Genomic DNA, 27,787 nt, shown 5'->3' with positions numbered 1-27,787 from the left:
ATCAGTATTTTTATGAAAGCTCCTTAGGTGATTCTAATGTTTTAGGACCATCACTCTAGATTGGTGGCTTTCAGTCTATTAGCATCAGCATCAACTGGGAACTTAGCACAAATGAAAATTCTCTGGACCCACACAGGCTTCCCAAATTGAAAATTCTAAGAGTAGGATGCAGCAATTTGTCACTTAACAAGCACTCCAGGTCATTCTGATGCCACTAATGTTTGAGAACCATTGTTCTGGTTGATAGGGGATCCAGGAAGTGTTGGAAAATAATCAGTGAACAGGAATGGAGCAAAGCAATAGGCAGGCATATTTTAGAAAGTAAGGGAAGAGTGTTCATGCATTCTCCTGGCAGCACTGTGACAGTACATCTGGAAACCTCAGTATCATGCTTGGTGTTGCTTAGAGGTATGTTACCAATCAATCATCTTTCAAGTGCAATTTTTGAAGACACACAGTTTTCAAATGTGCAGGCGGCCCTGACAATTTTGTTGCTATTCAGTTCTATAGCAACCCAAACTCTACATTAAGATTGTATCTGTACCCATATCCCAGAAGGCAGAGAAGGAGGGCAATCTGAACACCTGAGATGAAAACTTCATTGAGGCCAGCTTCTTTTCACTTCAGTGATTAGAAAACTGGCTCCATTTGCCACTTCTTTTACCCACAGCCTGAAGAACAAAGCAGGCCAATACATTTCATTCTGGCATGGAATTATGCTCTTTGCCAGAATCAAGCTATGTGAGGCTACAGTAACCGCTAAGGATGGGGTAACTGAAAACTGTGCCCCTTGATGAAAAGCCTTGGTAAAATCCACATGGCTAGCAGTTGATAGAAAAGAAAATATTAGATGTTATTTTTTCAGAGATAAATGGTTTAAGAATCCAATTTAAATATTTTTCTTTGTTTGCTTCATTTTCATGCATCTGACCTCAAGCAGAAAGGCTTCCCTGGCAGCATTGACAAGATTCTTTCTCAAGTTGCTTGCATTGTAGTCACATATTCCACTCAAATTTCTCTTATGCCGTCATGGTCCTAGTATTGCATTGTCAACTTAAGGTACCATTTCCGTAAGCATTAAGGTAAAGGTACTAATTATTCTTCTAACTCCTTCTCTTACTTGATCCAGATTTAGAAACTGCCCTGACAGAAAGAATTAACTTCTCATTTTTAACAAGTATAAGAGAAATTATTAAGTAGACCAAGTTTGTCTTTGAAGTCCCTTTCCCTTTCTTGTTGGGGTATTCATCCCACATGCCTGGTGCCCACAAGCAGACCCATGATTGCTCAAGGACTCCCATCTAATTGGAGTGGTCCCTCATTTTTCAGATTTTTCTTCTTCTGTCATGCCTTATAGTACATTGATCTTGCAGATTAAGAAGACCATGCTCTCTTTTGGTTAACATTAGGGATGATGGGTTGATGTTTGCTATTTGTTAATTAGCTGAGGTTACTCTTACTAGATACAATAATATTTTAACCCACATGAAGTACAGATGTCTTATTACAAAGGGAAATTGAATGATAAGAATATCAAGCTCTTGCAGTCATAGCTTGGGGACATCTGCCTGGAGTCCTTACAGAGTTGCCCCAACTGGTGGTAGCTCATTGATGTCAAAATCAGCTAGTGTGATTGTTAAATGAAATGTAGACTCTTGCATTCCACCCCAGACCTTCTGAATCATAGTTCAGTGGTTGGGACTCAGAACTCTGAATTTTAATAACTCTCCTGATTATTTTTTGGTACATTGGAAATTGAGACTCTCTGGTATCATGGAAGGATTCCCAGATTCAGAGTTAGCAGGCCTAATTTTTAGTCTTGTCTTCACCATGTGCCATGTATCCTGGGCAATTCGTGCCTCTTGTTTTGGAATTTAATTCCTTTACAGTCAAATGCAGCTAAGAATACTTGCCTTGTATTGTCCACCTTAGAGAATAGTCGTGAGTCTCAAATGAGTTAAAGCCTCAAAACCGTCCTCTGTACTACATGGCTGACACTAGAGTGAGGTAAGTAGGCCACTCACCTTGGGGCATAAAATTAAAGGGGGTCCCAAAAAACTCATAATCAAGATAAATAATATTTTTATGCAATATTTTAAAATAAAAATTAACGCATAAAAGACTAATGAACAATGCATCAACACTTGTGATGTTTTAGGTTAGTGTTACTGATTTTTTTCTTTTTGCCTCAAACAGTATAGCATGGCATTGTTACTTATATGTATTTTAAAATGTGATGTGTTTACTGTAGATGTTTTTGCATTTTTATTTTTATTTTTATTTTATTTATTTATTTTTTTTTACTGTCATTCTTTTAATGATGTTTCAGAACAAAGAAAATGTCACAGAGTTTTATGAGGTTTTTATCTGGTATATGGCACAAGAAAGTTACCAACAGAAAATATTTCTACAGTCCCAAAATAGCTTACTTACAAATATTTGCAAAATCTGTTCTTATGGTACTCATGTAGTTTTGTATTTGAATTGACAGTTTACAGAGATGAAAAATTAAAGTTGAGGTTTTTTTTTTTATTAGAAAGACAATAGTACATAATTTAGCCCTTGCTAAATGTATTCAATAAAAATGTGGAGATATTTTATTCCCAGGTAACTGTCACATACAGTCTTTATTCTCTTTCTACTTCTGCTTCATTCTCTTTGTGTCACTTTAGCATGCTTATCTCCTGGGTGCTCTCTGTACATTTTTTCCCCTCTGTATACATCTATGCCATGGCTGCTGGTGTCATTTCTTCTACTTTGCTCTTCTGTGGGACTTCGCTGTGGCCATTTTCTTAACTCCTTTTGCTTATAACTACCAGGACTTCTGCTCCGGCTTCTCCTGCTCCTTTCATCCCTGCCGTGGCTTCTGCCACTCCCCTCATTTCTTTCAGAGCCTCTCTTCTCTGGGCTATGATTACGGCTTCTGGACTTTTTGTCAGAATCGGAATGGCTCCGTTTGCTGTTCTCCCTAGAACTCCCGTGTTCTAAGAACCTGGGCTTTTCCTTGTTATGGTGACTGCTGGAAAGTTCTTCATGAAGTTTTCTCTTCTTAGACTTCTCTTCAGAATCACTGCTGTTCTGCCCTGAACACCTGCTTTTCTTTCTTTTCTTCCTTTCTATTTTTTTTTCTTTATTGTCACTCTCACTCTCACTACTGCTTTCTGAAGTCTCAGTAGAGGAAGAAGAAGAGGATTTATGTTTTTTGTGTTTACTTCTGCTCTTCTGAAGCTTTTTCTTCTTTTTTCTATCTTTTTTTTTTTTTTTTCTTCTCCAGTCGATCTAATTTCCTGAGAAGTTTCTGTTTTTGTTTGGTTGTTAGTGACTTTAAAAATTCAACTTCTGGATCTTCTTCACCCTCACTTGCAACATACTCCTGTGATGGATCATTTGCGGTCAAGTTTCTCCCCAGTACATTTCGTTTTAGTGCAAACCCACTGTTTCTCATCTCCGCTATTAGCTCCGAGGGGTGCATCGATGGCCCTGAGCCATCAGTGGGAACCGAACTTGCATTGATTCCAGAAAGACCAAACAAAGGACATTCTCGATCTGTGTTAACATGACCCCATTTGTGACATTTAATGCACCTCACATTTCGAACCTGAATACCAAAGGGTTGATCTCTGATGTTCATGTCATCTTTGGCATATTTTTCTTGTGGGGCTCCTTTCTGCCATTCAAATTTGTATTCAGTCTCTCCCTCTGTTTCTTCTTTCTCTTTGTTTTCTTTTTTAGCTCCTGGTGGGGCTTCATACATGAAATTAAAGCCATTCTTTACACGTTCATCTCCCATAAGCAATCTGTTATCATATGATTCTTGTTCTTTAAGATATTGCTGCATTAATTCTTCTTGTTTCTTCTTATCATATGATATTTTCTGTTCTGCCATCCATACTTTTTTGATGTTGGATTTGGAGGCAGGATGAAAGTCCTTCTTGCACATGAAGTTGGCGAAGGATTTCCCCATCTTGGAGCTGGAGCTGGGGAAAGCAGCAGCTAGATCTATAAGCAACGTAAACTGCATTTTTATTTTTAAAAAGTGCTTCCATCAAAATATTATTTTCTTCATTAATTGATTACTATGTGATACTCCCTTAAAATTTACACCTGTGGTTAGTAACTTAACTGGTCTCTCCCTAGTCCTAATCTTACAATCTAGAATAGGTTGTGCAGATGAAGGTTGTTGTTTTTACCAGGGTTGGACCTGGTTTCTTCAAATAGTTGCATGCACACATCAAAATCCCTGCTGGCATCCTTGCTAAATTCTGCCTGTTGAATGGTGGGAATGTGGTCCTAAGAACATAAGGCAAGTATAGGCATGCACACAGTGCTTTTCAGGAGCCTCCCTTCCCAGGGGCACAGGAGAAGAACTCTTCATTGGGATATTTGGTATGAGAACCTGTTTAACTAGTGTAACTGGAAAATGTGCCTTTGTTTAAGGGAGAACTCCTCCTGCAACTACACACCCATCCCAGAAAAGTTTAAATTTGCAAGTTGCCTCATATGTAGTTTTTATTTCAAAAACTATTATCGTATACCAAGGCTAGCAAGTCCCCTTGTGCTGGGGACAAGAATTAGTGCCACCTAGGCTGGGTAGCTGGTAACCAGGGAGTGGAATTATTAACAAGAGGCCTGAGGATTGGGGAGAGGGGTGATCTGCTGAGCAGAAAGAAGCCCCTGCACTTTCGCTGCTTTTATTTCCCTACCTCACTCAAGGAGGCAGCTTAAAATCCAGTAATGAGAAGACACAGGGCCAGGTAGAACAGCCCACCTCCTCCCCTCCTGCCAGCCTGGAAGGTCTAGGATAATGCCTTCAACTTCTCATAGAACCCCAACATTTGTGCAGTGTTTGCTGTACAAGGAGGAAAAGTGAAAAGAAAGCATGGCATAAAAAGGGGGAAGAGACTCTGCATGAGAAGCCCAGCTCAGCAGGCCAGAGGACCCTGGATCTGTGAGAGTAAGCATCCAGCCTTTGCAAAGCAGCAGGAAAACTTAGAGATGCCCAACTTCAGAGTGACCACAGAGTGAGCCTGGGTCTGCAGGTAAGCAGATGACAGCCACAAGAGGGAAAAAAAAAAAAAAGGTAGAAAACAAAGTTAACTCTCTAAGCCGTTGACACTAGATACTAAAACTAAAGACAAACAACATTGTGACATTCTCAACTGTCATCTTTACATGTGATATTTTCCTTTCTTTCAATGCTTCCCTGGTCCAGATATAATGATTTTTAGAATAAAGTGTTATACGACTTATCACATATCTGAAAAACCTTTGTGGCTGTGGTAAGCTAAACAATGTCCCCTCACCCCCCACAAAAAAATCCACATTGTAATCCCTGTACATTGTTAATATGTTGGCTTACAGAGTAAAAGAGATTTTGCAGATGTGATTAAGAATGTAGAGATGAGAAGAGTAGCTTGGTTTATCTAGGTGGGCCCAAAGCAATCATAAGGGTCTTCATAAATGGAAGCAGGAGGCTCAGAGTGAGTAGGAGGAATGGGGGAGATCAAAGTAAGAGGCTGGAGGCATTGAGGGAAGCTGAAAAGGTCAAGGAACCCCCTGAAGCCTTGAGAAGGAATGCAGTCTTGCTAACACCCATGTTTTAGGCTTCTGACCTCCAGAACTGTAAGAGAATCAATTCGTCTTGTTTTAAGCCACTAAGTTTATGGTGATTTGTTAGAGTAGCAATCAACACAGTTGGTAATGGGTTAACACTGGTCATTCTGACTTTTAAAAAATTGTGCCTAGACTTAACAAGCAATGACCTTGTCTTGCAAGTAATTTGGTGGCAAATTCAAAGTTGGCAAAGCATTTACTTAGCTGTGTGTTTGGAGGACCTCAAAGTATGTTTGAGCTGAACATGGTATAGTGCACAGGCCTGACACTTTGGCAGCACCCAGGTCAGTGCTATATACTATGAGGCACTTAATAAATGCTTTTTGTCAGTCTCAGTAGGAATAACAGCTGACTGTGGGTTATGGTGTTCCCATTTCCACCAGGGTAAGACAATTTAGAAAGTTGGATTCCAGAAACTTGAATCATGAAATCTAATATTTACAGCTCCACCTCAAGAAAAAAGAAGTGGGCAAGGCAATGGAACAAAGATATAATGAGTAACTTTTCTATATGGTGACAGGACTTTTAAGGCACCCAGTGAGGCCAATGAAATTGAGTCATTTGGAAGAGTTAGGATTTGGGAGGCACTTTTTGGTAAGTGAGTGGAATAACTCCTTGTTAGTTCCATGCTGGCTTCTGCATCTCCTTGTGGCCATGCCCTTTCTGTTCATAATGGTTATGTCACTGATGTATTTATACTTTCCAGTGGAGTCGGAATCAACAAGGTTTATACATACACAGATAATTCAAATTCATAAAGCCATGCCTGTGATTCTCTTCAGATATTTACTGACTTAGAGTGAAGCACAGGTAGCCACACTTAGCATTTTACCTTATGGTTTCTGGCTCTCTTCTCTGGTTCACATGAAGAACTGCTCATTCATCCTCACAGTTAGAGAGATGCTATAGTTTAATATGCCTTTGAGAAAGAACTTCACTCTATAGAAAGTTAAAGAAATTGTGGTGAAGATGAAGTTGAAAACAGGCATAAGATTTTCAGATTCCTTTCTGAGCGGGGAACACAGGCAGGAAGGAGAATGTTCTCAGTGGCTAATATGAGTACACTCTGTAGGGCATAACCTCTGGACCTATTCTGCCAGTGATTCCATGCCACATTGCCACTTACTCTCTTTTCTTGGCCAACTTACTTAACATTTGTACCTCAGTTTTCTCATCTCACATACCACACTCACCCACAAATAAATATATTAAAGAACACACAGATGCCTTTATCACTCAGGATGTGGCACCCAGAGCTGGCCCAGTATAGTCTATAATAGTCATGACCACTCTCTTCAGGTCCTAGGGAAATGGACCTCTATATTCCTTCCCAGTATCCTTAAAAGAAAAGGTGGCCTAATTTGAAAGCTGATAAAAATCAGGAATTATGATGATGTTGCTTTAGAATATTTGGAGGATGTAAGAGAAAAAGAGTGCTGGGTTATGAGAATAACCAGACTTATCAAATTCCTCCCTGAAGGTAACATAAATGCAATAGATGCTTTTACAACAGTGTCATTTCTCAATAATGCCAAGAATCCTTTTTCACGCTTCTTTTCTTCTTTAAATTCCTGGTTCCCATGCTACTCCATTAGCATAAAATTCAGAAAAGTTGCAGGTGGTGATTTAGGAACATTTTGTAATATTAGCATTTCACATTACCCTAAATTTGCATCCATGTATCATATGTGTATCATGGTACCAATCCTTTATATTGGTAACTAGGTGGACATAGAATGTTTACAGTGTTATCTCTATAAAAATAACAATTTAATTAAAATGTTAATATATGAAATAAAATTTTGGCATATATTAACTATAACTTGAATTATACCTTTTAAAGTTAATAGATTATTTTGAATATTTTAAAAGACTTTTAGAAACATAAAATAACTGTTAGATTTTATTTTTGTATTTAATTTATATATTCTCATTAAAATATGTTTACATATACTTTCAATATAATTGCAGTTTCTAAGCCTTCAGAGAATTACAATGAGTTGAAAACAAAGTATGTAAGCATATTGATTATAATAACAAAGTAATTTTTCTGAAATAAAGGCAAGAAAGCTTAATTGATGGAACAAATACAAATCTATAAGTTATGTAAACCCTTTATTACTCATTTAGCTATCATGACCCATAGACAGAAGAGCCAGATGTGTGCAATAACTTTAGCAGACATTTTGCGAGCCCTCAGACATACAAAAACTATAACTTCACATATATCCTTTGCTTTTTGTCACTATAAGGGTATATTTGTCAAGGTAGGAGGATAAAATATATTTCATAAACCAGTTTATAATAAAGAACTAAAATCCCTTCCAAGTGTCATCTTCAACAATCCCCTTGGGTCTATTTGTTCAGGCTGGAGTGTCCATTCAGTCTCCCATGCCAGATAAAATATAGATTAAAGCCCAGACTGTCCCCAAATGGCAGTGTCCCTGACCTCATAGCAGGAAAGAAAGAAGGCAGCCTGGAGGAAGTGACTGATTCACCATGAAGCAGTGGTTTCACTGAAACAGAGACCTCCCAGCAGCTCCAGGCCAGAATTACAAAGTACTTTAAGAGCCAGCTCTACAGGAAGAGGACCAGTTATGTCCCCAGACTGACATGGTACGAAAGAGTAGAAGAAAAGACACAACCATGGGGAAAGTTGAGCCCTACAAGTAGTCTCTTGTGGTGAGTTTCCTTTAGTTTCCTCAGCCCTAACACTCAGATATGCTTAAGATAAAAAGTTCTTGAACTTGACAGACAGTTGAGAGCACTGGTTGTCTCAAGAGCAGAGATTCCTTGGAAATGATAAGGTGCAAACATTCTCAAATGGCTCTCTTTGTATCCAACTGCAATCTCCAGCCATAAGTGCTGCCAGGACCAGCAGGGGCAAAGCTCTGAGGCATCCCTCAAAACACCAGGTTTCTGCTGTCTGAGGGCTCCCTGGACTTTCTAATGACAGAAACCTAGTCAGCCTAGGTTTGGGATACGTTTTTTTAGAAGGAATCTCCAGGCATAATACTCAGAGAAATAAGCAACCAGCAAAGAAGGTTGTATAGCCCCTGTTGGGAAGATTACTAAGCAGGGAGGCCCTGAGATGAAGACCGCTGGGCTTCTCTGTTTTTGTTTTTGTTTTTTTAACCTTCTTTCTCAAAGTTTAACTGGAGAAGCCCTCCTAAAACCAGGGGTAGGCCCATGGATGTGTATCTTCTTCTGGGACTATGCTGCTGGGAAGTGTCTCCCTTGAGAGAAATTATAAATGTTCTGGGCTCCTCAGAATTCCAGATTGCTTCTAAGGGGACAGTGCTGGATTCTCACATAAAGCGCCCAGTCGGAAATTGATCTGGGAAGCTGGACTTAATCCACGAAGATAGGATTACTGGATACTGAAGAAAGCTCAGACCTCACTGAAGGCTCACACATTTGAGAAAGCCTGACATACTCTACACTGACTTGCCATGTGCACGTATTCACAAAATGTCCAAGGTCTGGCAATATGAGTGTTTGGGTTATTCATTGCTGCCCTCATTTATCAAAAACTTATTTAGAGTTTTTGATATCAAATACTTAGTGCCTGATGATTCAAACACAGGAATGTGAAGAATCACAATATTCTTGAGCCCGTAGATTTTTTTTAGGTGTTTAAACAAGGCCAGGTTCTCTTCTAGGTGGAATAAAGTAAAATCCATTTTGACTGGGACAGAGTGCTTAAACAACTTCTCTGTGCCCCAGCGCATTGAAAGCACTAAAATTTGTATTCTAAATTTTAATATGGAAATGTGGTCTGGCCTGATTTTCTTCCTTGCATTACTGCTTTAATCTAATCCTTCTGTAGCAGCATTCCCCAGCACAGAGGCTTGTACTAGTGAATGTGTTTGGGGAGTACAAGACAGAGAAATATGGGCTTTGAGTAAGGTGTCTGCAAACCCATTTATGATAATGTATTGTCTTGGTCAGTGTTACCAAGGAGTACAGTTACTTCTTTGCCTATGTTTGAGGCTTTTGATGTTAAAAAACATACTCTCTACCCTTTGGCTTTTCCACTTACAAGAATTGCTCAGGCCTTGTGTATCCCTTTCTAGGTCTCTGCTCACATTTGCCCTCCATGAAATGTCCTCTAGTCTCTGTTCAGCTCTGTTTCTTGCTCTTGGTGCCCTATTTATGCATAAAAAAAAAAAAAAAAAAAGAAAGCTGCCCAGGGGTACTGAGCTCCAATACCAGGAATAAAAAAATCACAATAAAATGTATAGCTAATTTTTCCTGTTTTTATGTGCCAAATACTTTACTTTCTGTTTTATTTTATATTCACAATCTTGGCCATTGTTCTAAGGAGGCACTGAAGTCATGAGACTGGCCTGAGATCACACTGCTGGAACGCAGCAGATTTAGGATTTAAAACCAAATCTCTTTGACCCCCAAACCTACTCTCAGTTAAAATGCTGTGTGGTCTCGAAGCCCCTTTGACACTCACTGTCTCCAGTTATGTCCTCTTTTTCATTCCTAATATAATCTATCTTCTGTTCCTAAGATAGGCAGCCAGAATTTTGTTCTTTTTCAAAGTTTCTTCAGAGAACCAATCTTAATTATTGATTGATGTTTTCTATTTCATTAATTCTCGACCTGATCTTTTATTTCCTTTAACCTAGTTTCTTAAGACCTTATTCTATTCCCGTTTTTAATTTCTCAAGTTTGATCAGTTCATTAATCTCTACCTTTCATTTTTCTGTAAGTACAGCTTTTCTTCAAGTTTTGATATTTCATCTTGCTAATCATTTGATTCCAAGCCTCTTCCATTATATTAATTCTATGATGCATAAGTCATTTGAGAAGTTTTTAAATTTACAAGTATGCATTTCTCTAACTTAACTGTAAGAGTATAGAATGTATAAAGCCAGATTTTTGTGTCCTAGCACATGATTACTTTTCAAAAATTTTCTGTGTGCTTGGAAAGAATGTATATTTGCCAATTGTTGAGCAATGTTCTTATACAGGTTCATTTTATCAAATGTGTTGGTGGTATTGTTTGGTGCTATATACTTTGCAATTTTTGTCTTTTGATCTTTTAATTACTGTAATAGAAATATGTATTAATTTTGTCACAACGCAACTTCTTCTTATAGTTTAATCAGAAATTCCTTTTGATGAAATGACTCTCTGTTTCTAAGTTAATATACACCTAGAATGGTTAAAGCTTCCCAGTGAATTACATCATTCATCGTTATGTAGAGACTACCTCCACTAATATTTTTTGTCTTAAGGTTTATTTTGTCTAATATTAATTACTTTCTCTTCACCAGCTTTCTCTTAAGCAGTATTTATCTAGTATTATTTTGCTAATTCTTTACTTTTAAACATTTCCGGTGTAATGTCTCCAAATTTTAGGCATCCCTTTAGGGAAAACATTACTGAACTAGAATTTATTTTTTAATTCAGTATGATAGTCATTATCTTTTAACTAGAAAGTCTAACCTATTTACTCCTATTGTAAATTGTTAGGTATTTAGTCCATGTTATCATTTCTTCCATCTTACCATTTGGGTTGATTTGTTTTTTTTCTGATCTCATTCTTTCCTGCCTCAGTTTAAAAATGTGTTCCATTTTATTTTTTCTATTAGTATAAAAATTACAAATTTTATACTCATTCTTTAATGATTGTATATATGTATATATATGTATATATATACATATATACATATATATACATATAAACATTAATATTTAAGTCCAAGTCATTGCATTCTCTTGGAATACTAAGGCTTTATAATGCTTTCATTATAACAATACCACAACTCCACAGACAAATAATATGCAATTCCTGCTTATTATTTTATTTAGCTCTACATGTTAAACATTTATTATTTTATACAGTTTATACTTATTTAGATATACTGGTGTTTTTAACATTTATTCTTTTTTTATTTTTTTTTATTTTTTGAGATGGAGTTTTACTCTTGTTACCCAGGCTGGAGTACAATGGCACCATCTCGGCTCACCACAACCTCAATATATATATATATATATGATGAAATACTACTCAGCCATAAAAAGGAATGAATTAATTGCCTTTGCAGTGACCTGGATGAGATTGGAGACTATTATTCTAGGTGAATTAACTCAGAAATGGAAAACCAAACAGCATATGTTCTCATAAGTGGGAGCTAAGTTATGAGAATGCAAAGGCATTAAGAATGACACAATGGACTCTGGGGATTCGGGGGGGGAGGGTGGGAAGAGGGTTAGGGATAAAAGACTACAAATAGGATGCAGTGTACACTGCTTGGGTGATGGGTACACCAGAATCTCACAAATCACCAGTAAAGAACTTACTCATGTAACCAAACACCACCTGTTCTCCAATAATCTATGGAAATAAAAAATTTAAAAAATTAAAAATAATAATTAAAAAACAAGTCAATATATTAGGATTAAGTGGTGTGTGTGTGTGTGTGTGTGTGTGTGTGTGTGTATGTGTGTGTGTGTGTGTAATACTTGTTGGCATCATTTTAGAGACTTGGATCTTTTTCTCCTTAGCACTTACTTCACTGTCCAGTGATTGACTGAGTAGCATGATTTATAACTTCCAAATATAACATCCATTCAGCAAACATTTTGTGAGCACTTGCGACACAATAGTGGCTAAAACATTTTTCCCTTGAGATGCTCACAGTGTACTGGAAGAGAACACATTAACAATTATATCGCAATATAATGAGAGCTATAATCCAGAAATATATCAAGTATGAGAATAGAATGAAGTGAACAAAGAATTGGAGTGGAATTTAAAAAAAAAAAAGAGAAAAGGCTTTATTGAGTCCTAAAGGCCAAATAGGTCCAAGTGGGGATAGGGAGGGTAACATGGGTGGAGGTCATAAAAGAACATAGGATATTTAGAAAATGCAAATTGTTCCATATGGTTTAAGCAGAAAAGACAATGGAAAGCAATCAGGTCAAGAGCAGCTCTTGCTGGGCCTGGTGCATGCACTTGTAATCCCAGCTACTGTGGAGGCTGACGCAGGAGGATCACTGGAGGCCAGTAGTTTGAGGCCAGCCATGGCATCATAGTGACATCCCCACTTCTAAAATAATATTTAAAAATTAGCTTGGCAGGGTGGCACACACCTGCAGTTCTAACTGCTTGGGAGACTGAAGCTGGAGGATTGGTTGAGATCAGAAGTTCGAGGTAACAGTGAGTTAGGACTGCACCATTGCACACTAGCATAGGTAACAGAGTGAGACCCTGTCACTGAAAACAAAAATTGTTTTTAAAGAGAAGCTCTTGTAGGAAGCAGTAGAGACAGAATAGCTTCTGGGGAGAATGATTTGGAGAGTGAAGTAGAAAGAAAAGATCTTAGAAAGGTAGATGAATACCTCAACACATGACTGTTGCAAAAAGAGCAAATATGCAAAATATCTTGTGCCAAAGGTTTATTATTTAGATCAACACTTTCAAATGTTAGGGTGCACCTGCGATCTTGTTGAAATGAAGATTCTGCTTCAATAGGCATGGGGTGGGCCTGAGATTCTGCATTTCTAACAAGCTCTCAAGTAATGCTGATGCTGCTGATCCATAGGGCACACTTTGAGTAGCAAGGGTTTAAAATGTATCATGGTTTGTCCCAAGTCATTTATGTGGTTGTAAATGTAGGCTCTAGTCCCAACTTTCAAAATCCACCACATATTACTAATATTTTCAAAGAATCTATTTTTAAAGCTTCATATAGGATGTTCCTTAACCTTTTATTACATTTAAATCCTAGAATTAGATGAAAATAAAACAAATTTCATTCTTTCCTCTTTCAGAATGAATATGCTTCTAGGATCTCATTTTCTTTTTTGCCAAATACAACCTCTCTTCCAAAAGAATATTTTTTACTTTGGTTCTCTCATTTTGTGAACATTTTATGGCTATACTATATAATCCCTCTAATAAAGAAGTCCTATAACTCAGTAGATTATAAATTACTTGGAATCTGTAGCTAGACTTCAGAGAATTTTGTACCTCCTATAGTGCCTAATATAGAACTTTATAACAGCAAACGGTTGTATCTGTCTATTGAATAATACATATATACTCTGTTGTTTCAAAAGAATTTCATGACTACATAGAAACTGTACACATAATGTTTTTTACTCATATGCATGTAAATTTTGCATTTCAAAATACTGGGCTTCTTTCACTTCTGATGAGAGTTTTGCACACAGTCTATAAATCTTGCTGTTAAGACATTTTCCTTCATTATCCTAAATTTATCTTAATTTCAATCCAATTAAAAACTGTTTACTAGAGTTTTCCCCTCACATAATTGAGCACAGTATAGTTGATTTTTTAACTGTAAACATACATCTGTGAATAATTCCTAAATGCCACAGTATATAGGAGATTCTGGAGCATAATGGAAGTAATTTATTTCCAAATTGCTCCCATTTCTCTTATGACTTGCTTGCAGAGCTTTATTAAAATCAAGTCCAGCAGGTATGACAAGAGGCTAATCTCGTTTCCTAAGCGTTATGCCTGCTGCCTGTGCAAAAGACTCCTAAGGCTTTTGCATAGCTCATAAATTCATCTATCTCTAAAACTATGACTCTACTTACTGACCACAGCAAAGAATACCAGCAATACAGAGAAATGTTTAGAAGCATGAATGCAGAGGTTCAGATTCTCTCTCTACCATTCATCTGTAAAGTAGAATAATAATAGTAGATACTTCACAGGATCATTGTGAGGATCAAATGAGCTGATGCACATTAAGAATATGATTAGTAGTTATTAATATAATCAGTATTAGGGTCATTGTTAATTCTTACTTTTATAGCAGCCAGTTTCCAGGCAATAGATAGAATTGCCCCAGACAGTAAACACCAAACATCATCTGCAAAAAGAATATAGCAACCATAACATGGTCTATCTGATCATCTTAGTGGTCCAATGTGATTGGTCAGCCAATCAAATGCATCTATTTCCTAAACTAGCATATTATTTTTCTCTGTGTCTACGTAGACCTGGGTTTTCTATCTGACAATTTGAACAATGTGTCAAGTGGATCTGATTTATCAAATTGGTATTGAACATCCACTGTATGCAAGGCACTCAGCGATACCAATTTGATACCAAAATGTGTGGAAGATACAATGATGGATATTTATTCAATAGTTATTATATGCCTTTCTATATGCCAGGCACTGAGCTAGATGATGACGATATAAAAGACAGAAGGTACATATAATTTCTGTCCTTGGGGACCTTCTAGTCTAGAGGAAAAAAATAAACCTCAATTATAATAAAGTCTCAGTGCTGTGTCAGGAAAGACAAAATGCTATGGGAAAGAAGAGCAAGATAAGCAAGAGGTCTAGGAAGGTGATCAGGTGGAAGTGACTCTAAGCTGAGAACAAAGCATGAGTAGGAATTAGCTAGGTAAAGAGCTAGGTGGAGCACTAGAAAACAGTACAGGGAAAGGCCCAGGCAAGCAAAGGCCCCACAGGCTTCCCTCAAGAAGGCAGTAGGAGTGAAGCATAACTGCAGGTGTAAGGTGTAGTGCAAGAGGGGAAATAAGGGAGAAATGCTATTAGCACCTGGTAAGCCATGGTAAGTAGTTGAGAATTTATTTCAAGGGCAGTGGGAATATGCTAAAGGTTTTAGCAGGGGAATGAGATGATCAGGTACACAGACATTGTAGAAAAATCACTCTGACTGCAGAGTAAGGAATGAATAGGTAAAAGGAGGGCTGGGAGCAAGACTTGAGCAAGGAAAGCCAAATCAATTGCTACAAAGGCAAAAGTAAGAGCCAGAGATGGCCTGGAATCAGAGAGGGAGTGGAAATATAAAGAAGGGAAGGGACTGTGCACAGTGGGTCACGCCTGTAATCCCAGTTCTTTGGGAAGCCAAGGCAGGCTGATCACCTGAGGTCAGGAGTTCGAGACCAGCCTGGCCAACATGGTGAAACCTCATCTCTATTAAAAATACAAAAATTAGATGGGTGTGGTGGCTAGTGCCTGTAATCCGAGCTACTCTGGAGGCTGAGGCAGGAGAATCATTTAAAATCAGGAGGCGGAGTTTGCCAAGATCTCACCTTTGCACTACCACCTGGGCAACAAGAGTGAGACTCTGTCTCAAAAATAAAAAAAAAAAGTTCAAGAGATATTGCGAAGAGATAATCAAGAAGAATCCGTAATTAATGCAATGTAGTGAGTGTGGAAAAAGGAACCAAAGATGACTTTGAGCTGAGAGAGATAACATGAAGTAAGGAACAAAGACTCCTGTTCTCTGTTGTATGGAATAGGAGGCAGGAGAGAATATGATCACTGACATAATACAAATGCAAAAACGCAGGAGTGGCATAAGCAAATAAATCCTTAGGGATGAGGGGTTCAGAAACATCTTGGGAGGTGTTGGAGTTGGTTAAGATTAGCAGGGACTGGTAGTTTGGAGATGCTGAAAAGATATTTCCATTCTCCAGTAATGTCAGTCCTACAGCTTGGATCCTTTTCGGTGGCCAGCGTCCTCAGGTCAGAAGAGGCTTTCAAAAAGGTACTTTCATCTGTTCATCAGGACCTGGAATTCCTGCCTGAAAATGTCTGCAGCACCAAGTAACATTTCTCAAGCTGTAGATATTTGAGGTTATGTCCAGGTCCTTGTTGGTTTGGGAATTACTGCTCTGAAAGAGTACTTAGCAAAGGTCTTGCCAAAAGTATCAGTACGAATCACTTTCCCTACCCCCCTAAAGTTTCTTTCTTTTAATAAAAGACAGAAGCCAGATTTTGATATAATTTTTTAATATTTTCCATACCAGATTTTGAAGTGGATTTTGATGCAATATCAGACTTCAAAGAAACAGATAGACTGCTCTCAACCTGGATTCTGAACACTGACCCTTTCTCCTTCAGCCCTACTAGCCTTAGCCCCACAATCAGAGCTTTCAGCAGTGTTCTGAGGCCCAGAGAGGAGTTATCCTGACTTTTAAATTGCCAGTCCAGCACATGTGGGATGTGTCTTTAACCACAAAATATGTTTTCTTTAAGGTCTTTCCTCAATTGTGAAAACTTAAATTTAATAAGGACTGAAAAAGCCTATAAATCAAACACAATAAAATATTAAATTATGCACCTTACTCTAAGTGGGGTACATATATTTTATTATCGAAAGTGTGGGTCTGGACATTCTGGAAATTCTGGTTTCTCAGGCAGACTGGGAATTGGAGAATAAAGCTGCATTAGTTTTCAATTTACCGAACATGATGTTAGTGATTACATTAACTTAATCTAATATTATTTCCCATATTTAAAGACAGAATAAGAACCTTGTGTTTAGATTGTTGTTGGCCTTAAAAATATAAATGTGAATGTATGTTTGTGAGTGTGTGTGTATGTGTGTGTATTTGTGTGCATACATAAAGAAATAAGGACCTGGCTGGCTTTCCATATAATAGGCCACGTTATTAGTACAGCTGCACATTCTGTGTCTCAGGGGATTAGAAGCTCAGCCCAAAATCTCATTTAATTACAGAGCATTGACTACCATGGACCTCTTGCATCTGGACCCAGGAATAATGGAGAACATTTTCTCTGAATGGTTTGCAGTGTTCAGGATAGAAACACATGTAGTTTGATTTCTAACATTTGGTTAAAACACAAAAAGCAAAAGTTCACAGATGGTTAGCTCAGTGTATTAAATAATTTTACCAAAGTTTTTTAACCCTCTTTTTCTTTGGAGGGTTAAAAAGGGCAATTCCTTTCCCTTTTGAATACAGAGGTGAAAAAAGCACAAAATGACTTAGTTCGTCTGTAAATGACCATAACAATAGTTCCTACCTCAGAAGCTATCGTGGAGAGGAAACCAGATAACATGAGTGAAAGGACACTAAAGGATATCAATGTCCTTTCAAATGCTATTCAATGTTAGTTAAATAGTATTATTATCATTACTCATTTACTCTTTTGTTTTTAAAAATAACCTTTGAGCACCTACTAAGCTAAGCATTGTCCTACATGAAGAAAATGTAGTGGTGAATAAGACAGACACGATTTCTGCTCTAATGCAATTTCCATTCTAGTGAGGCAGACAGATGAACAAATTAGATATTCCAAGGAGAGAGGTACTGTGAAAAATCTGAAACAGGATAATACGTTAGACAGTGGCTGTAATGTTTCTTTGAACCAGTCCTTCTTAAAAAAGTAACATTTGAGTTGGAGACTAAATGAATTAAATGACAAAAACAAGCCAGCCATTGGAAGAACATTCCAGAGAGAAAGAAAAGCAATTGCAGCGGCCCTAAACTGGGCTGGATTGAGGGCAGGAGAGGACCACAGTGTGGGGGAAAGGGGTACAGTGAGTTGGGAGAGACAGACAAGGTAAGGCTTGAGGGAAGGCCTGTGGCGCAATAGGCAGGGCCAGCTTTGCAGGCCATGGCAGAAGCTAGACTTAATCCTAAAAGCTGTAAGAAGCCACTGGAGGATTTTAAGCAAGAAAGAGATAGATTCTGAATTGCATTTAAAATGAAAATTACTCTGGCTCCCGTATGGAAAATGGATGAGTTGCGTGGTGGAGAGGAGAGTACCCAGAGTTGTAACAGAGACATGAATTAAAAGGCTTTTACAATAGGTGAGGGGAGAGGAATGATGGTGGCAATAGGGTGGTTGCAAGAAGGCAGAAAAACAGGCGATCAAAGCAGAGGGGTCAAGCTGGAAGCTGCATAGATGATCTAGAGTTCCAGGTAGAAGTTCAGGTAGACTTGTAAAAGTCATCAGCAAAGTATTGTAGGCAAAGCCTAGGGCCTGAATTCTTACAAAGAAGGTCAGAGAAGGAAGAAATGAAGGCCAGGACTTTGCTTTGGAATATTCCAGTATTCCAACATTTACAGCAAGCTTGTCCAACCTATGGCCCACGGGCTGCATGTGGCCCAGGATGGCGTTGAACATGGCCCAACACAAATTCATAAACTTTCTCAAAAACATTATGAATTGTTTTTTGAAATGTAGTCTCGCTCTGTTGCCTAGGCTAGAGTGCAGTGGCATGATCTCTCCTCACTGCAAAATCTGCTTCCCTGGTTCAAGCAATTCTCCTGCCTCAGCCTCCTGAGTAGCTGGGATTACAGGCACCCACCACCATGCCTGGCTAACATTTGTATTTTTAGTAGAGATGGGGTTTCACCATGTTGCCAGGCTGGTCTTGAAGTCCTGACCTCAAGTGATCCACTTGCTTCGGCCTCCCAAAATGCTGGGATTATAGGTGTGAGCCACTGTGCTTGGCCAAACCATTATGAGATCTTTTTGCAATTTTCTTTTAGCCCATCAGCTATGGTTAGCATTAGTGTATATTATGTGTGGCTGAAGACAATTCCTCTCCTCCTTCTCCTTCTCCTTCTTCTTCCAGTGTGGCCTAGGGAAGCCAAAAGATTGGACACCTTTGTTTAGAGCAGGTGTCCCCAAACTTTTTACACAGGGGGCCAGTTCACTGTCCCTCAGACCATTGGAGGGCCGCCACATACTGTGCTCCTCTCACTGACCACCAATGAAAGAGGTGCCCCTTCCTGAAGTGCAGGAGGCCGGATAAATGGCCTCAGGGGGCCGCATGTGGCCCGTGGGCCGTAGTTTGGGGACACCTGATTTAGAGGAAAATCCAGCAAAGGAACAACCAACAAGAGGCAGGGAAAAATCTATTAAAGTATGGACTAAGAGCCAACAGAAGAAAGTGCTAATGAGGGGCAGTTAAGAAGGAAGGAAGTGGTCAATTTGTCAAGTGTAGTTGGAATGATGAGGAAGATGAGTACCTAGAAGAGGGCTTTGAATTTGGTAATGTGGAAATCATGAATGACCTTTAAAATCAGTATATCGAAGAGATATCTGCACCCTCATGTTTATTGCAGCGCTATTCACGATAGCCAAGATATGGAATCAACCTATGTCTATCAACAAACAAGCAGATAAAGAAAATGTGGTACATGCATATACACAATGGAATATTATTTAGCCCCCAAAAGGAATAAAATCTTGCCATTTACAACAACATGGATGGAACCGGAGGTCCTTATGTTAAGTGAAATCAGCTATGTTCTCACTAATATATGGAAGCTAAAAAAATGAACTCATGGAGATAGACAGAGTAGAATAATAATTACCAGAGGCTAGGAAAGGGAGTGGGGAAGGAGGGAATAAAGATGAGGTGGTTAATGGGTATAGAAATGCTTTTAGGGAATGCTGGGAAGATGGCCGCCTAAGAACAGCTCAGGACTTCAGCTCCCAGTGAAAGTGCAGAGGGTGAGTGGACGCCGCATTTCCAGACGAACTCTTATTGCCCATAGACCAGGAGATACCCAGGCAGAGGGGTCGCCAGCGTCGCAGTCCCAGCCGGTGCGGCTGTTTTGGCCCCCGCGGGGCTGATTCCCCCCGCGTGGCTGCTGTGACCACTCCCTGTTGCTGCGGTTCTCCGTACAAAAGCCAATGGTCTGGGAGCCCTCTTAGCTGGCGAGCAGAGCCCTGAGACGGCAGAATAGCCCATTCATCTGAAATAGCGAGTCAGGCCAGGAGATTCCTAGGGAAAAAATCCGCCAGGAGCCGGCGCCGCAGTTCGAGCCGACTCCGTGAGTCACAGCACGGGAGATCCCGGCGCGTTTTCAACAAGCGACCAGAACGCGGGGTCGTTCAACTTAAAAGAAAAGACTCTGAGTCAGGGAGCCAGGTGATCAGGCTCGGTTGGTCCCACCCCTCTACCCCCAACAACAACGAAAACAAAAACAGTAATTGGAAACCCTCTGGGTTGAGCCCTTCAAACCAAGCACAGCTGAACCGGGACGGTCCAGCTCCGTGGGGGAGGGGTTTCCGCCATTACTGAGACTCTCCACCGCTACGGAGGCAGGCTGCCGTTGCCGAGGCAACCTGCCACAACAGAGAGAGTCCACCATAACAGAGGCGGGGCCACCATTGCCGAGACAGTTCTAACTACACCCTTATAAAAGGGACTACAGGGAAGAGCTCAGGGCAGCTGGGCGGAGCCCACAGCAGCTCAGCAAAGCCCCTGCGGTCAGGCAGTGGCTAGGCATGCTGCTAGCTGGGCGGGTCCGACCTGAAAGAAAAATCAAAAAAGGCAGTAGTGCAAGGGAAACTCATAAAGCTCCAACTCCCTGGGACAGAGACAGACAACAGGTGGATAAACCCACAAAAATGGGAAGAACCCAGTGCAAAAAGGATGAAAACTCCCGAAACCAGAACACCTCTCCTCCTAAAAGGGATCACAACTCCTCACCAGCAAGGGAACCAGACCGGATGGAGAAGGAGGGTGATGAAATGACAGAATCAGACTTCAGAAGGTGGGTAGTAAGAAACTACAATGAGCTAAAAGAACATGTTCTAACCCATCGCAAAGAAAATAGGAACCTTGAAAAAAGATTGGACGAACTGCTGACGAGAATGGACAGCATAGAGAGGAGTATAAATGAATTGATGGAGCTGAAAAACGCAACACGAGAACTTCGTGAAGCATGCACAAGCTTCAACAGCCGAATTGACCAAGCAGAAGAAAGGATATCAGAGGTCGAAGATCAACTCAATGAAATAAAAAGAGAAGGCAAGAACAGAGAAAAAAGCACAAAAAGGAATGAACAAAATCTTCAAGAAATGTGGGACTATGTGAAAAGACCTAATCTACGTCTGATAGGTGTACCTGAATGTGATGAAGAGAATGAATCCAAGCTGGAAAATACTCTTCAGGATATTATCCAGGAAAACTTCCCTAACCTAGCAAGGCAGACCAATATTCAAATCCAGGAAATACAGAGAACACCACAAAGATATTCCTCAAGAAGAGCAACCCCAAGGCACATAATCGTCAGATTCACCAGGGTTGAAATGAAAGAGAAAATGCTAAGGGCAGCCAGAGAGAAAGGTCGGGTTACCCACAAAGGGAAGCCCATTAGACTCACAGCAGATCTCTCAGCAGAAACCCTACAAGCCAGAAGAGATTGGGGGCCAATATTCAACATCCTCAAAGAAAAGAACTTTCAACCCAGAATCTCCTATCCAGCCAAACTAAGCTTCATAAGTGAAGGAAAAATAAAATCCTTTGTGAACAAGCAAGCACTCAGAGATTTCATCACCACCAAACCTGCTCTACAAGAACTCCTGAAAGAGGCTCTACACATGTAAAGGAACAACCAGTACCAGCCACTCCAAAAACACACCAAATGGTAAAAAAGCATCAACACAATCAAGAATCTGCATCAACTAACCAACAAAACAGCCAGGTAGCAACAAAATGACAGCATCAAATTCACACATAACAATACTATCCCTAAATGTAAATGGACTAAATGCCCCAATCAAAAGACACAGACTGGCAAATTGGATAAAAAGCCAAAACCCATCAGTGTGCTGTATCCAGGAAACCCATCTTACATGCAAGGATACACAAAGGCTCAAAATAAAGGGATGGAGGAAGATCTACCAAGCAAATGGAGAGCAAAAAAAGGCAGGAGTTGCAATTCTCATCTCTGATAAAATAGACTTTAAAGCAACAAAGATCAAAAGAGACAAAGAAGGACATTACATAATGGTAAAAGGATCACTGCAACAAGAAGAGCTAACGATCCTAAATATATATGCACCCAATACAGGAGCACCCAGATACATAAGGCAAGTTCTTAATGACTTACAAAGAGACTTAGACTCCCACACAATAATAGTGGCAGACTTTAACACCCCATTGTCAATATTAGACAGATCAACCAGACAGAAAATCAACAAGGATATCCAGGACCTGAACTCAGACCTGGAACGAGCAAACCTAATAGACATTTACAGAACTCTCCACCCCAAATCCACAGAATATACATTCTTCTCAGCACCACATCACACCTACTCTAAAATTGACCACATAATTGGCAATAAATCACTCCTCAGCAAATGCAAAAGAACAGAAATCATAACAAACAGTCTCTCAGACCACAGTGCAATCGAGTTAGAACTCAGAATGCAGAAACTAACTCAGAACCGCACAGCTTCATGGAAACTGAACAACTTGCTCTTGAATGTTGACTGGATAAACAATGAAATGAAGGCAGAAATAAAGATGTTCTTCGAAACCAATGAGAACGAAGACACAACATACCAGAATCTCTGGGACACATTTAAAGCAGTCTCCAGAGGAAAATATATAGCAATGAGTGCCCATATGAGAAGAAAGGAGAGATCTAAAATTGACACCCTATCATCAAAATTGAAAGAGCTAGAGGAGCAAGATCAAAAAAACTCAAAACCTAGCAGAAGACAGGAAATAACTAAGATCAGAGCAGATCTGAAGGAAATAGAGACACAAAAAAACTCTTCAAAAAATCAATAAATCCAGGAGCTGGTTTTTTGAAAAGATCAACAAAATAGACAGACCACTAGCCAGATTACTAAAAAAGAAAAGAGAGAATAACCAAATTGATGCAATAAAAAACGATAAAGGTGATATCACCACAGATTCCACAGAAATCCAAACCATCATCAGAGATTACTACAAACAACTCTATGCACATAAACTAGTAAACCTGGAAGAAATGGATAAATTCCTGGACACCTGCAACCTCCCAAGCCTAAACCTGGAAGAAGCCGAAACCCTGAATAGACCAATAACATGGTCTGAAGTCGAGGCAGCAATAAAGAGCCTACCACCCAAAAAAAGCCCAGGTCCAGATGGGTTCACAGCTGAATTCTACCAGACATACAAGGAGGAGCTGATACCATTCCTTCTGAAACTATTCCAGACAATCCAAAAAGAGGGAATCCTACCCAAATCATTTTACGAGACAAACATCATCCTGATACCAAAACCCGGCAGAGACTCAACAAGAAAAGAAAATTTCAGGCCAATATCCATGATGAACATAGATGCAAAAATCTTCAATAAAATACTGGCAAACCGATTGCAACAGCATATCAAAAAGCTCATCCACCATGATCAAGTAGGATTCATCCCGGGGATGCAAGACTGGTTCAACATACGCAAGTCCATAAACGTAATCCACCACATAAACAGAACTAAAGACAAAAACCACATGATTATCTCGATTGATGCAGAGAAGGCTTTTGACAAAATTCAACAACACTTTATGCTAAAAACCCTCAATAAACTAGGTATTGACGGAACGTATCTCAAAACAATAAAAGCTATTTACGACAAACCAACAGCCAATATCATACTGAATGGGCAAAAACTGGAAGCATTCCCTTTGAAATCTGGCACTAGACAAGGGTGCCCTCTCTCACCACTCCTATTCAATATAGTACTGGAAGTTCTAGCCAGAGCAATCAGGCAAGAAAAAGAAATAAAGGGTATCCAAATTGGAAAGGAGGAAATCAAATTGTCTCTATTTGCAGATGACATGATTGTATATCTGGAAGACCCCATCATCTCAGCCCAAAATCTCCTGAAACTGATAAACAACTTCAGCAAAGTCTCAGGATACAAAATCAACGTGCAAAAATCACAAGCATTCCTATACACCAGTAATAGACTTCAAGAGAGCCAAATCAAGAACGAACTGCCATTCACAATTGCTACAAAGAGAATAAAGTACCTAGGAATACAACTAACAAGGAACGTAAAGGACCTCTTCAAGGAGAACTACAAGCCATTGCTCAACGAAATAAGAGAGGTTACAAACAGATGGAGAAACATTCCATGTTCATGGTTAGGAAGAATCAACATCGTGAAAATGGCCATACTGCCCAAAGTAATTTACAGATTCAACGCTATTCCCATCAAGCTACCAATGACCTTCTTCACAGAACTGGAAAAAAACACCTTAAACTTCATATGGAACCAAAAGAGAGCCCGCATAGCCAAGTCAATTCTAAGCAAAAAGAACAAGGCAGGAGGCATCACACTACCGGACTTCAAACTATACTACAAGGCTACAGTAATCAAAACAGCATGGTACTGGTACCAAAACAGAGATATAGACCAATGGAACAGAACAGAGGCCTCACAGGAAATACAACATACCCACAACCATCTGATCTTCGACAAACCTGACAAAAACAAGCAATGGGGAAAGGATTCCCTGTTTAATAAATGGTGTTGGGAAAACTGGCTAGCCATGTGCAGAAAGCAGAAACAGGACCCCTTCCTGACACCTTACACCAAAATTAACTCCAGATGGATTAAAGACTTAAACATCAGACCTAATACCATAAAAACCTTAGAAGAAAATCTAGGCAAAACCATTCAGGACATAGGTGTAGGCAAGGACTTCATGACCAAAACGCCAAAAGCAATGGCAACAAAAGCCAAAATAGACAAATGGGACCTAATCAAACTCCACAGCTTCTGCACGGCAAAAGAAACAGTCAGTAGAGTGAATCGGCAACCAACAGAATGGGAAAAAATTTTTGCAGTCTACCCATCTGACAAGGGGCTGATATCCAGAATTTACAAAGAACTAAAGCAGATCTACAAGAAAAAAGCAAACAAGCCCATTCAAAAATGGGCAAAGGATATGAACAGATACTTTACAAAAGAAGACATACAGGAGGCCAACAAACATATGAAAAAATGCTCATCATCACTGGTCATCAGAGAAATGCAAATCAAAACCACATTGAGATACCATCTCACACCAGTTAGAATGGCGATCATTAAAAAATCGGGACACAACAGATGCTGGAGAGGATGTGGAGAAATAGGAACACTTTTACACTGTTGGTGGGAATGTAAATTATTTCAACCATTGTGGAAGACAGTGTGGCGATTCCTCAAGGACCTAAAATAGAAATCCCATTTGACCCAGCAATCCCATTACTGAGTATATATCCAAAGGATTATAAATCATTCTACTACAAGGACACGTGCACACGAATGTTCATTGCAGCACTGTTTACAATAGCAAAGACCTGGAACCAACCCAAATGCCCAACGATGATAGACTGGATAGGGAAAATGTGGTACATATACACCATGGAATATTATGCAGCCATCAAAAACGATGAGTTCACGTCCTTTGTAGGGACATGGATGAACCTGGAAAGCATTATTCTCAGCAAACTGACACAAGAGCAGAAAATCAAACACCGTATATTCTCGCTCATAGGCGGGTGTTGAACAATGAGAACACATGGACACAGGGAGGGGAGCACTACACACTGTGATCCGTTGGTGGGAAATGGGGGAGGGGCGGGGGGTGGGGAGGTGGGAAAAGATAGCATGGGGAGAAATGACAGATACAGGTGAGGGGACGGAAGGAAGCAAAGCACACTGCCATGTGTGTACCTATGCAACAATCTTGCATGTTCATCACATGTACCCCAAAACCTAAAATGCAATAAAAAAAAAAAAAGAAATGCTTTTAAAGGAATAACATCTAGTGTTAGCAGCACAGCAGAATGACTATAGTTAACAATAATTATGTATTTAAAATAACTAAAAGAGTAGAATTGGAATGTTCCTAATACAAAGAAATGATAAATGCTTGAGGTGATAGATATCCCAATTACTCTAGTTGTGGGCTCAAGGAGTTCAAGGCTGCTGTGAGCTCTTACTGTGCCACTGTACTCTAGGGAAGGTGACAGAGCAGAAGACCCTGTTGCAAACAACAGCAACAACAACAAAACTAGGCAATACGTTTGTTTTTTATTGCTTTGGTGTTTTCTACCTATACTGTGAACAAAATAAAAATGGTTGGCTGACTTTCTCTTGCAAAACATTTCAACTGGACATATTAGGTAAAGTCACTAAATACTGGATCATCTTGAAAATTCTCTGTGTCACTAAAAAAATACAGTGTGGGTATAGACAAATCAACAGATTAAGTGAGAAGTAGAAACAACACCATGGCAATCCTAAATAGAGATTTTTTTTTAAGCATTCAATTTTATAAAAGAAAAACAGAGTACCAGTTTTTTCTAGTTGCCAAGTCACTTTCATCAGATACTCCTTCACCATATATGTAATTTCATCTAAAAACTGTGGTCACCTAAGTAAATAAGATAATTTTCTTAATATCAAAATATAATAATGCTAAAGAAGTAGCTTGAATAATGATAGAATACAGTCATCCATTTGTAGTTTTAGTCATATTTTATAAAGTGCCTATAAGAAGTACTCCAGGGTAAGGAAACTAACCTTTTGCTTACTTACTATGTGCTAAGCACTATACTTAATGCTATATTTACATTAACTTGCTTAGTACTCACTATTATGCTACAAGATATAACCTGTCTACAATTTAGAAATGAAAAGACTGGCTCAGAGTTTAATAAAACCAATCTAGGTTTACACAGTGATAATGGTGGAGTAGCAGATTTGACCTCAGGTCAGTCTGTCTAAAGGTGCTTCTCACTTCATTATACTACCTATTTTACAAACACAAGAGCAAGATAAGCAGACCATTTCTACCCCACACAAGGCTGAGTATCATAAGATAGCACTTCTGTACATGTTGAATCATTTTTTAGAGTTTTACACATTTGTTTAACAATAAATTCCTCCTTAGAATCTACAGTCTGTAGGCTTCATGAGGTCAGATCCTCTCACTTACAACTTTATAAACTCCTGTACTTTGCACATAGAACTTGCTCAAGTATCTATTAACTGATACCCTTTAAGGAGATTCATAATTTAAAGAAAACAACAGACAAATATACAGTGATTCAAGATCCACAAAGCAAGCTACTGTCAGGAGACTCATGTCTTGAAAAGCAGCCTGTGTCTGATACTACTCTAAGGCCGACTTTGCCAAGTACATGAAGGTCAGCAAATTCTGTGCCTTGCATTCCTGCCATTCCTGGTCACCACCTCAAAATGTAAGCCTCTCCTGACAGCTGTCCTCTTCAGTCAATTTAGCTCCTCTGTGCTTCCTCTCTTCTGATCCAGCTCCAATTCTTCCTCTCCTTCAGAGTAAATAAGTTTCACAAGATTATGTGAAAATTATTAGTTTCACATAATCTTGTGAAACTTATTTCAGAGTAAACAGACTTCCCTCTACCCTCAGCTGCTACTCAGAACACATCCTACACTTCCCTGCCTTACTGAAATTTGATGCATCTCCCAAGGGCACTGCTTTGGTGGCCCTCTCAAGGGCCATATTCCCATGTTCCATATTTCACCGTTCTAAGAGTTGGCTCCTGTGTTCACTCCTCAGTGAATCTTTCAAACCAATATTTCCCAGTCCTAGAGTCTAATAAAAGTGTTTATTGTTTGAGAAGAATGGCA

At 39.3% G+C, this 27,787-nt stretch overlaps 1 protein-coding gene and 1 non-coding gene across 2 annotated transcripts in view; one reads left to right on the top strand and one right to left on the bottom strand.

The window, feature by feature from the left end:
- Nucleotides 1–27,787, top strand: part of LOC101052283 (SEM1 26S proteasome subunit) — a 258,040-nt gene that overhangs the window by 186,015 nt on the left and 44,238 nt on the right. The window lies entirely within an intron of this gene.
- LOC101032242 (corepressor interacting with RBPJ 1) lies at nucleotides 2,341–4,010 on the bottom strand. The gene is given in 2 exon segments (XM_010346691.3): nucleotides 2,341–3,264; nucleotides 3,266–4,010. Coding segments are annotated over 2 exon segments (1,314 nt in total). The 5' UTR covers nucleotides 3,965–4,010; the 3' UTR covers nucleotides 2,341–2,649.

Source organism: Saimiri boliviensis, chromosome 10, assembly GCF_048565385.1.
Source record: "Saimiri boliviensis isolate mSaiBol1 chromosome 10, mSaiBol1.pri, whole genome shotgun sequence".
Lineage (NCBI taxonomy): Eukaryota > Metazoa > Chordata > Mammalia > Primates > Cebidae > Saimiri > Saimiri boliviensis.
This window is presented reverse-complemented; position numbering and strand designations above follow the sequence as displayed.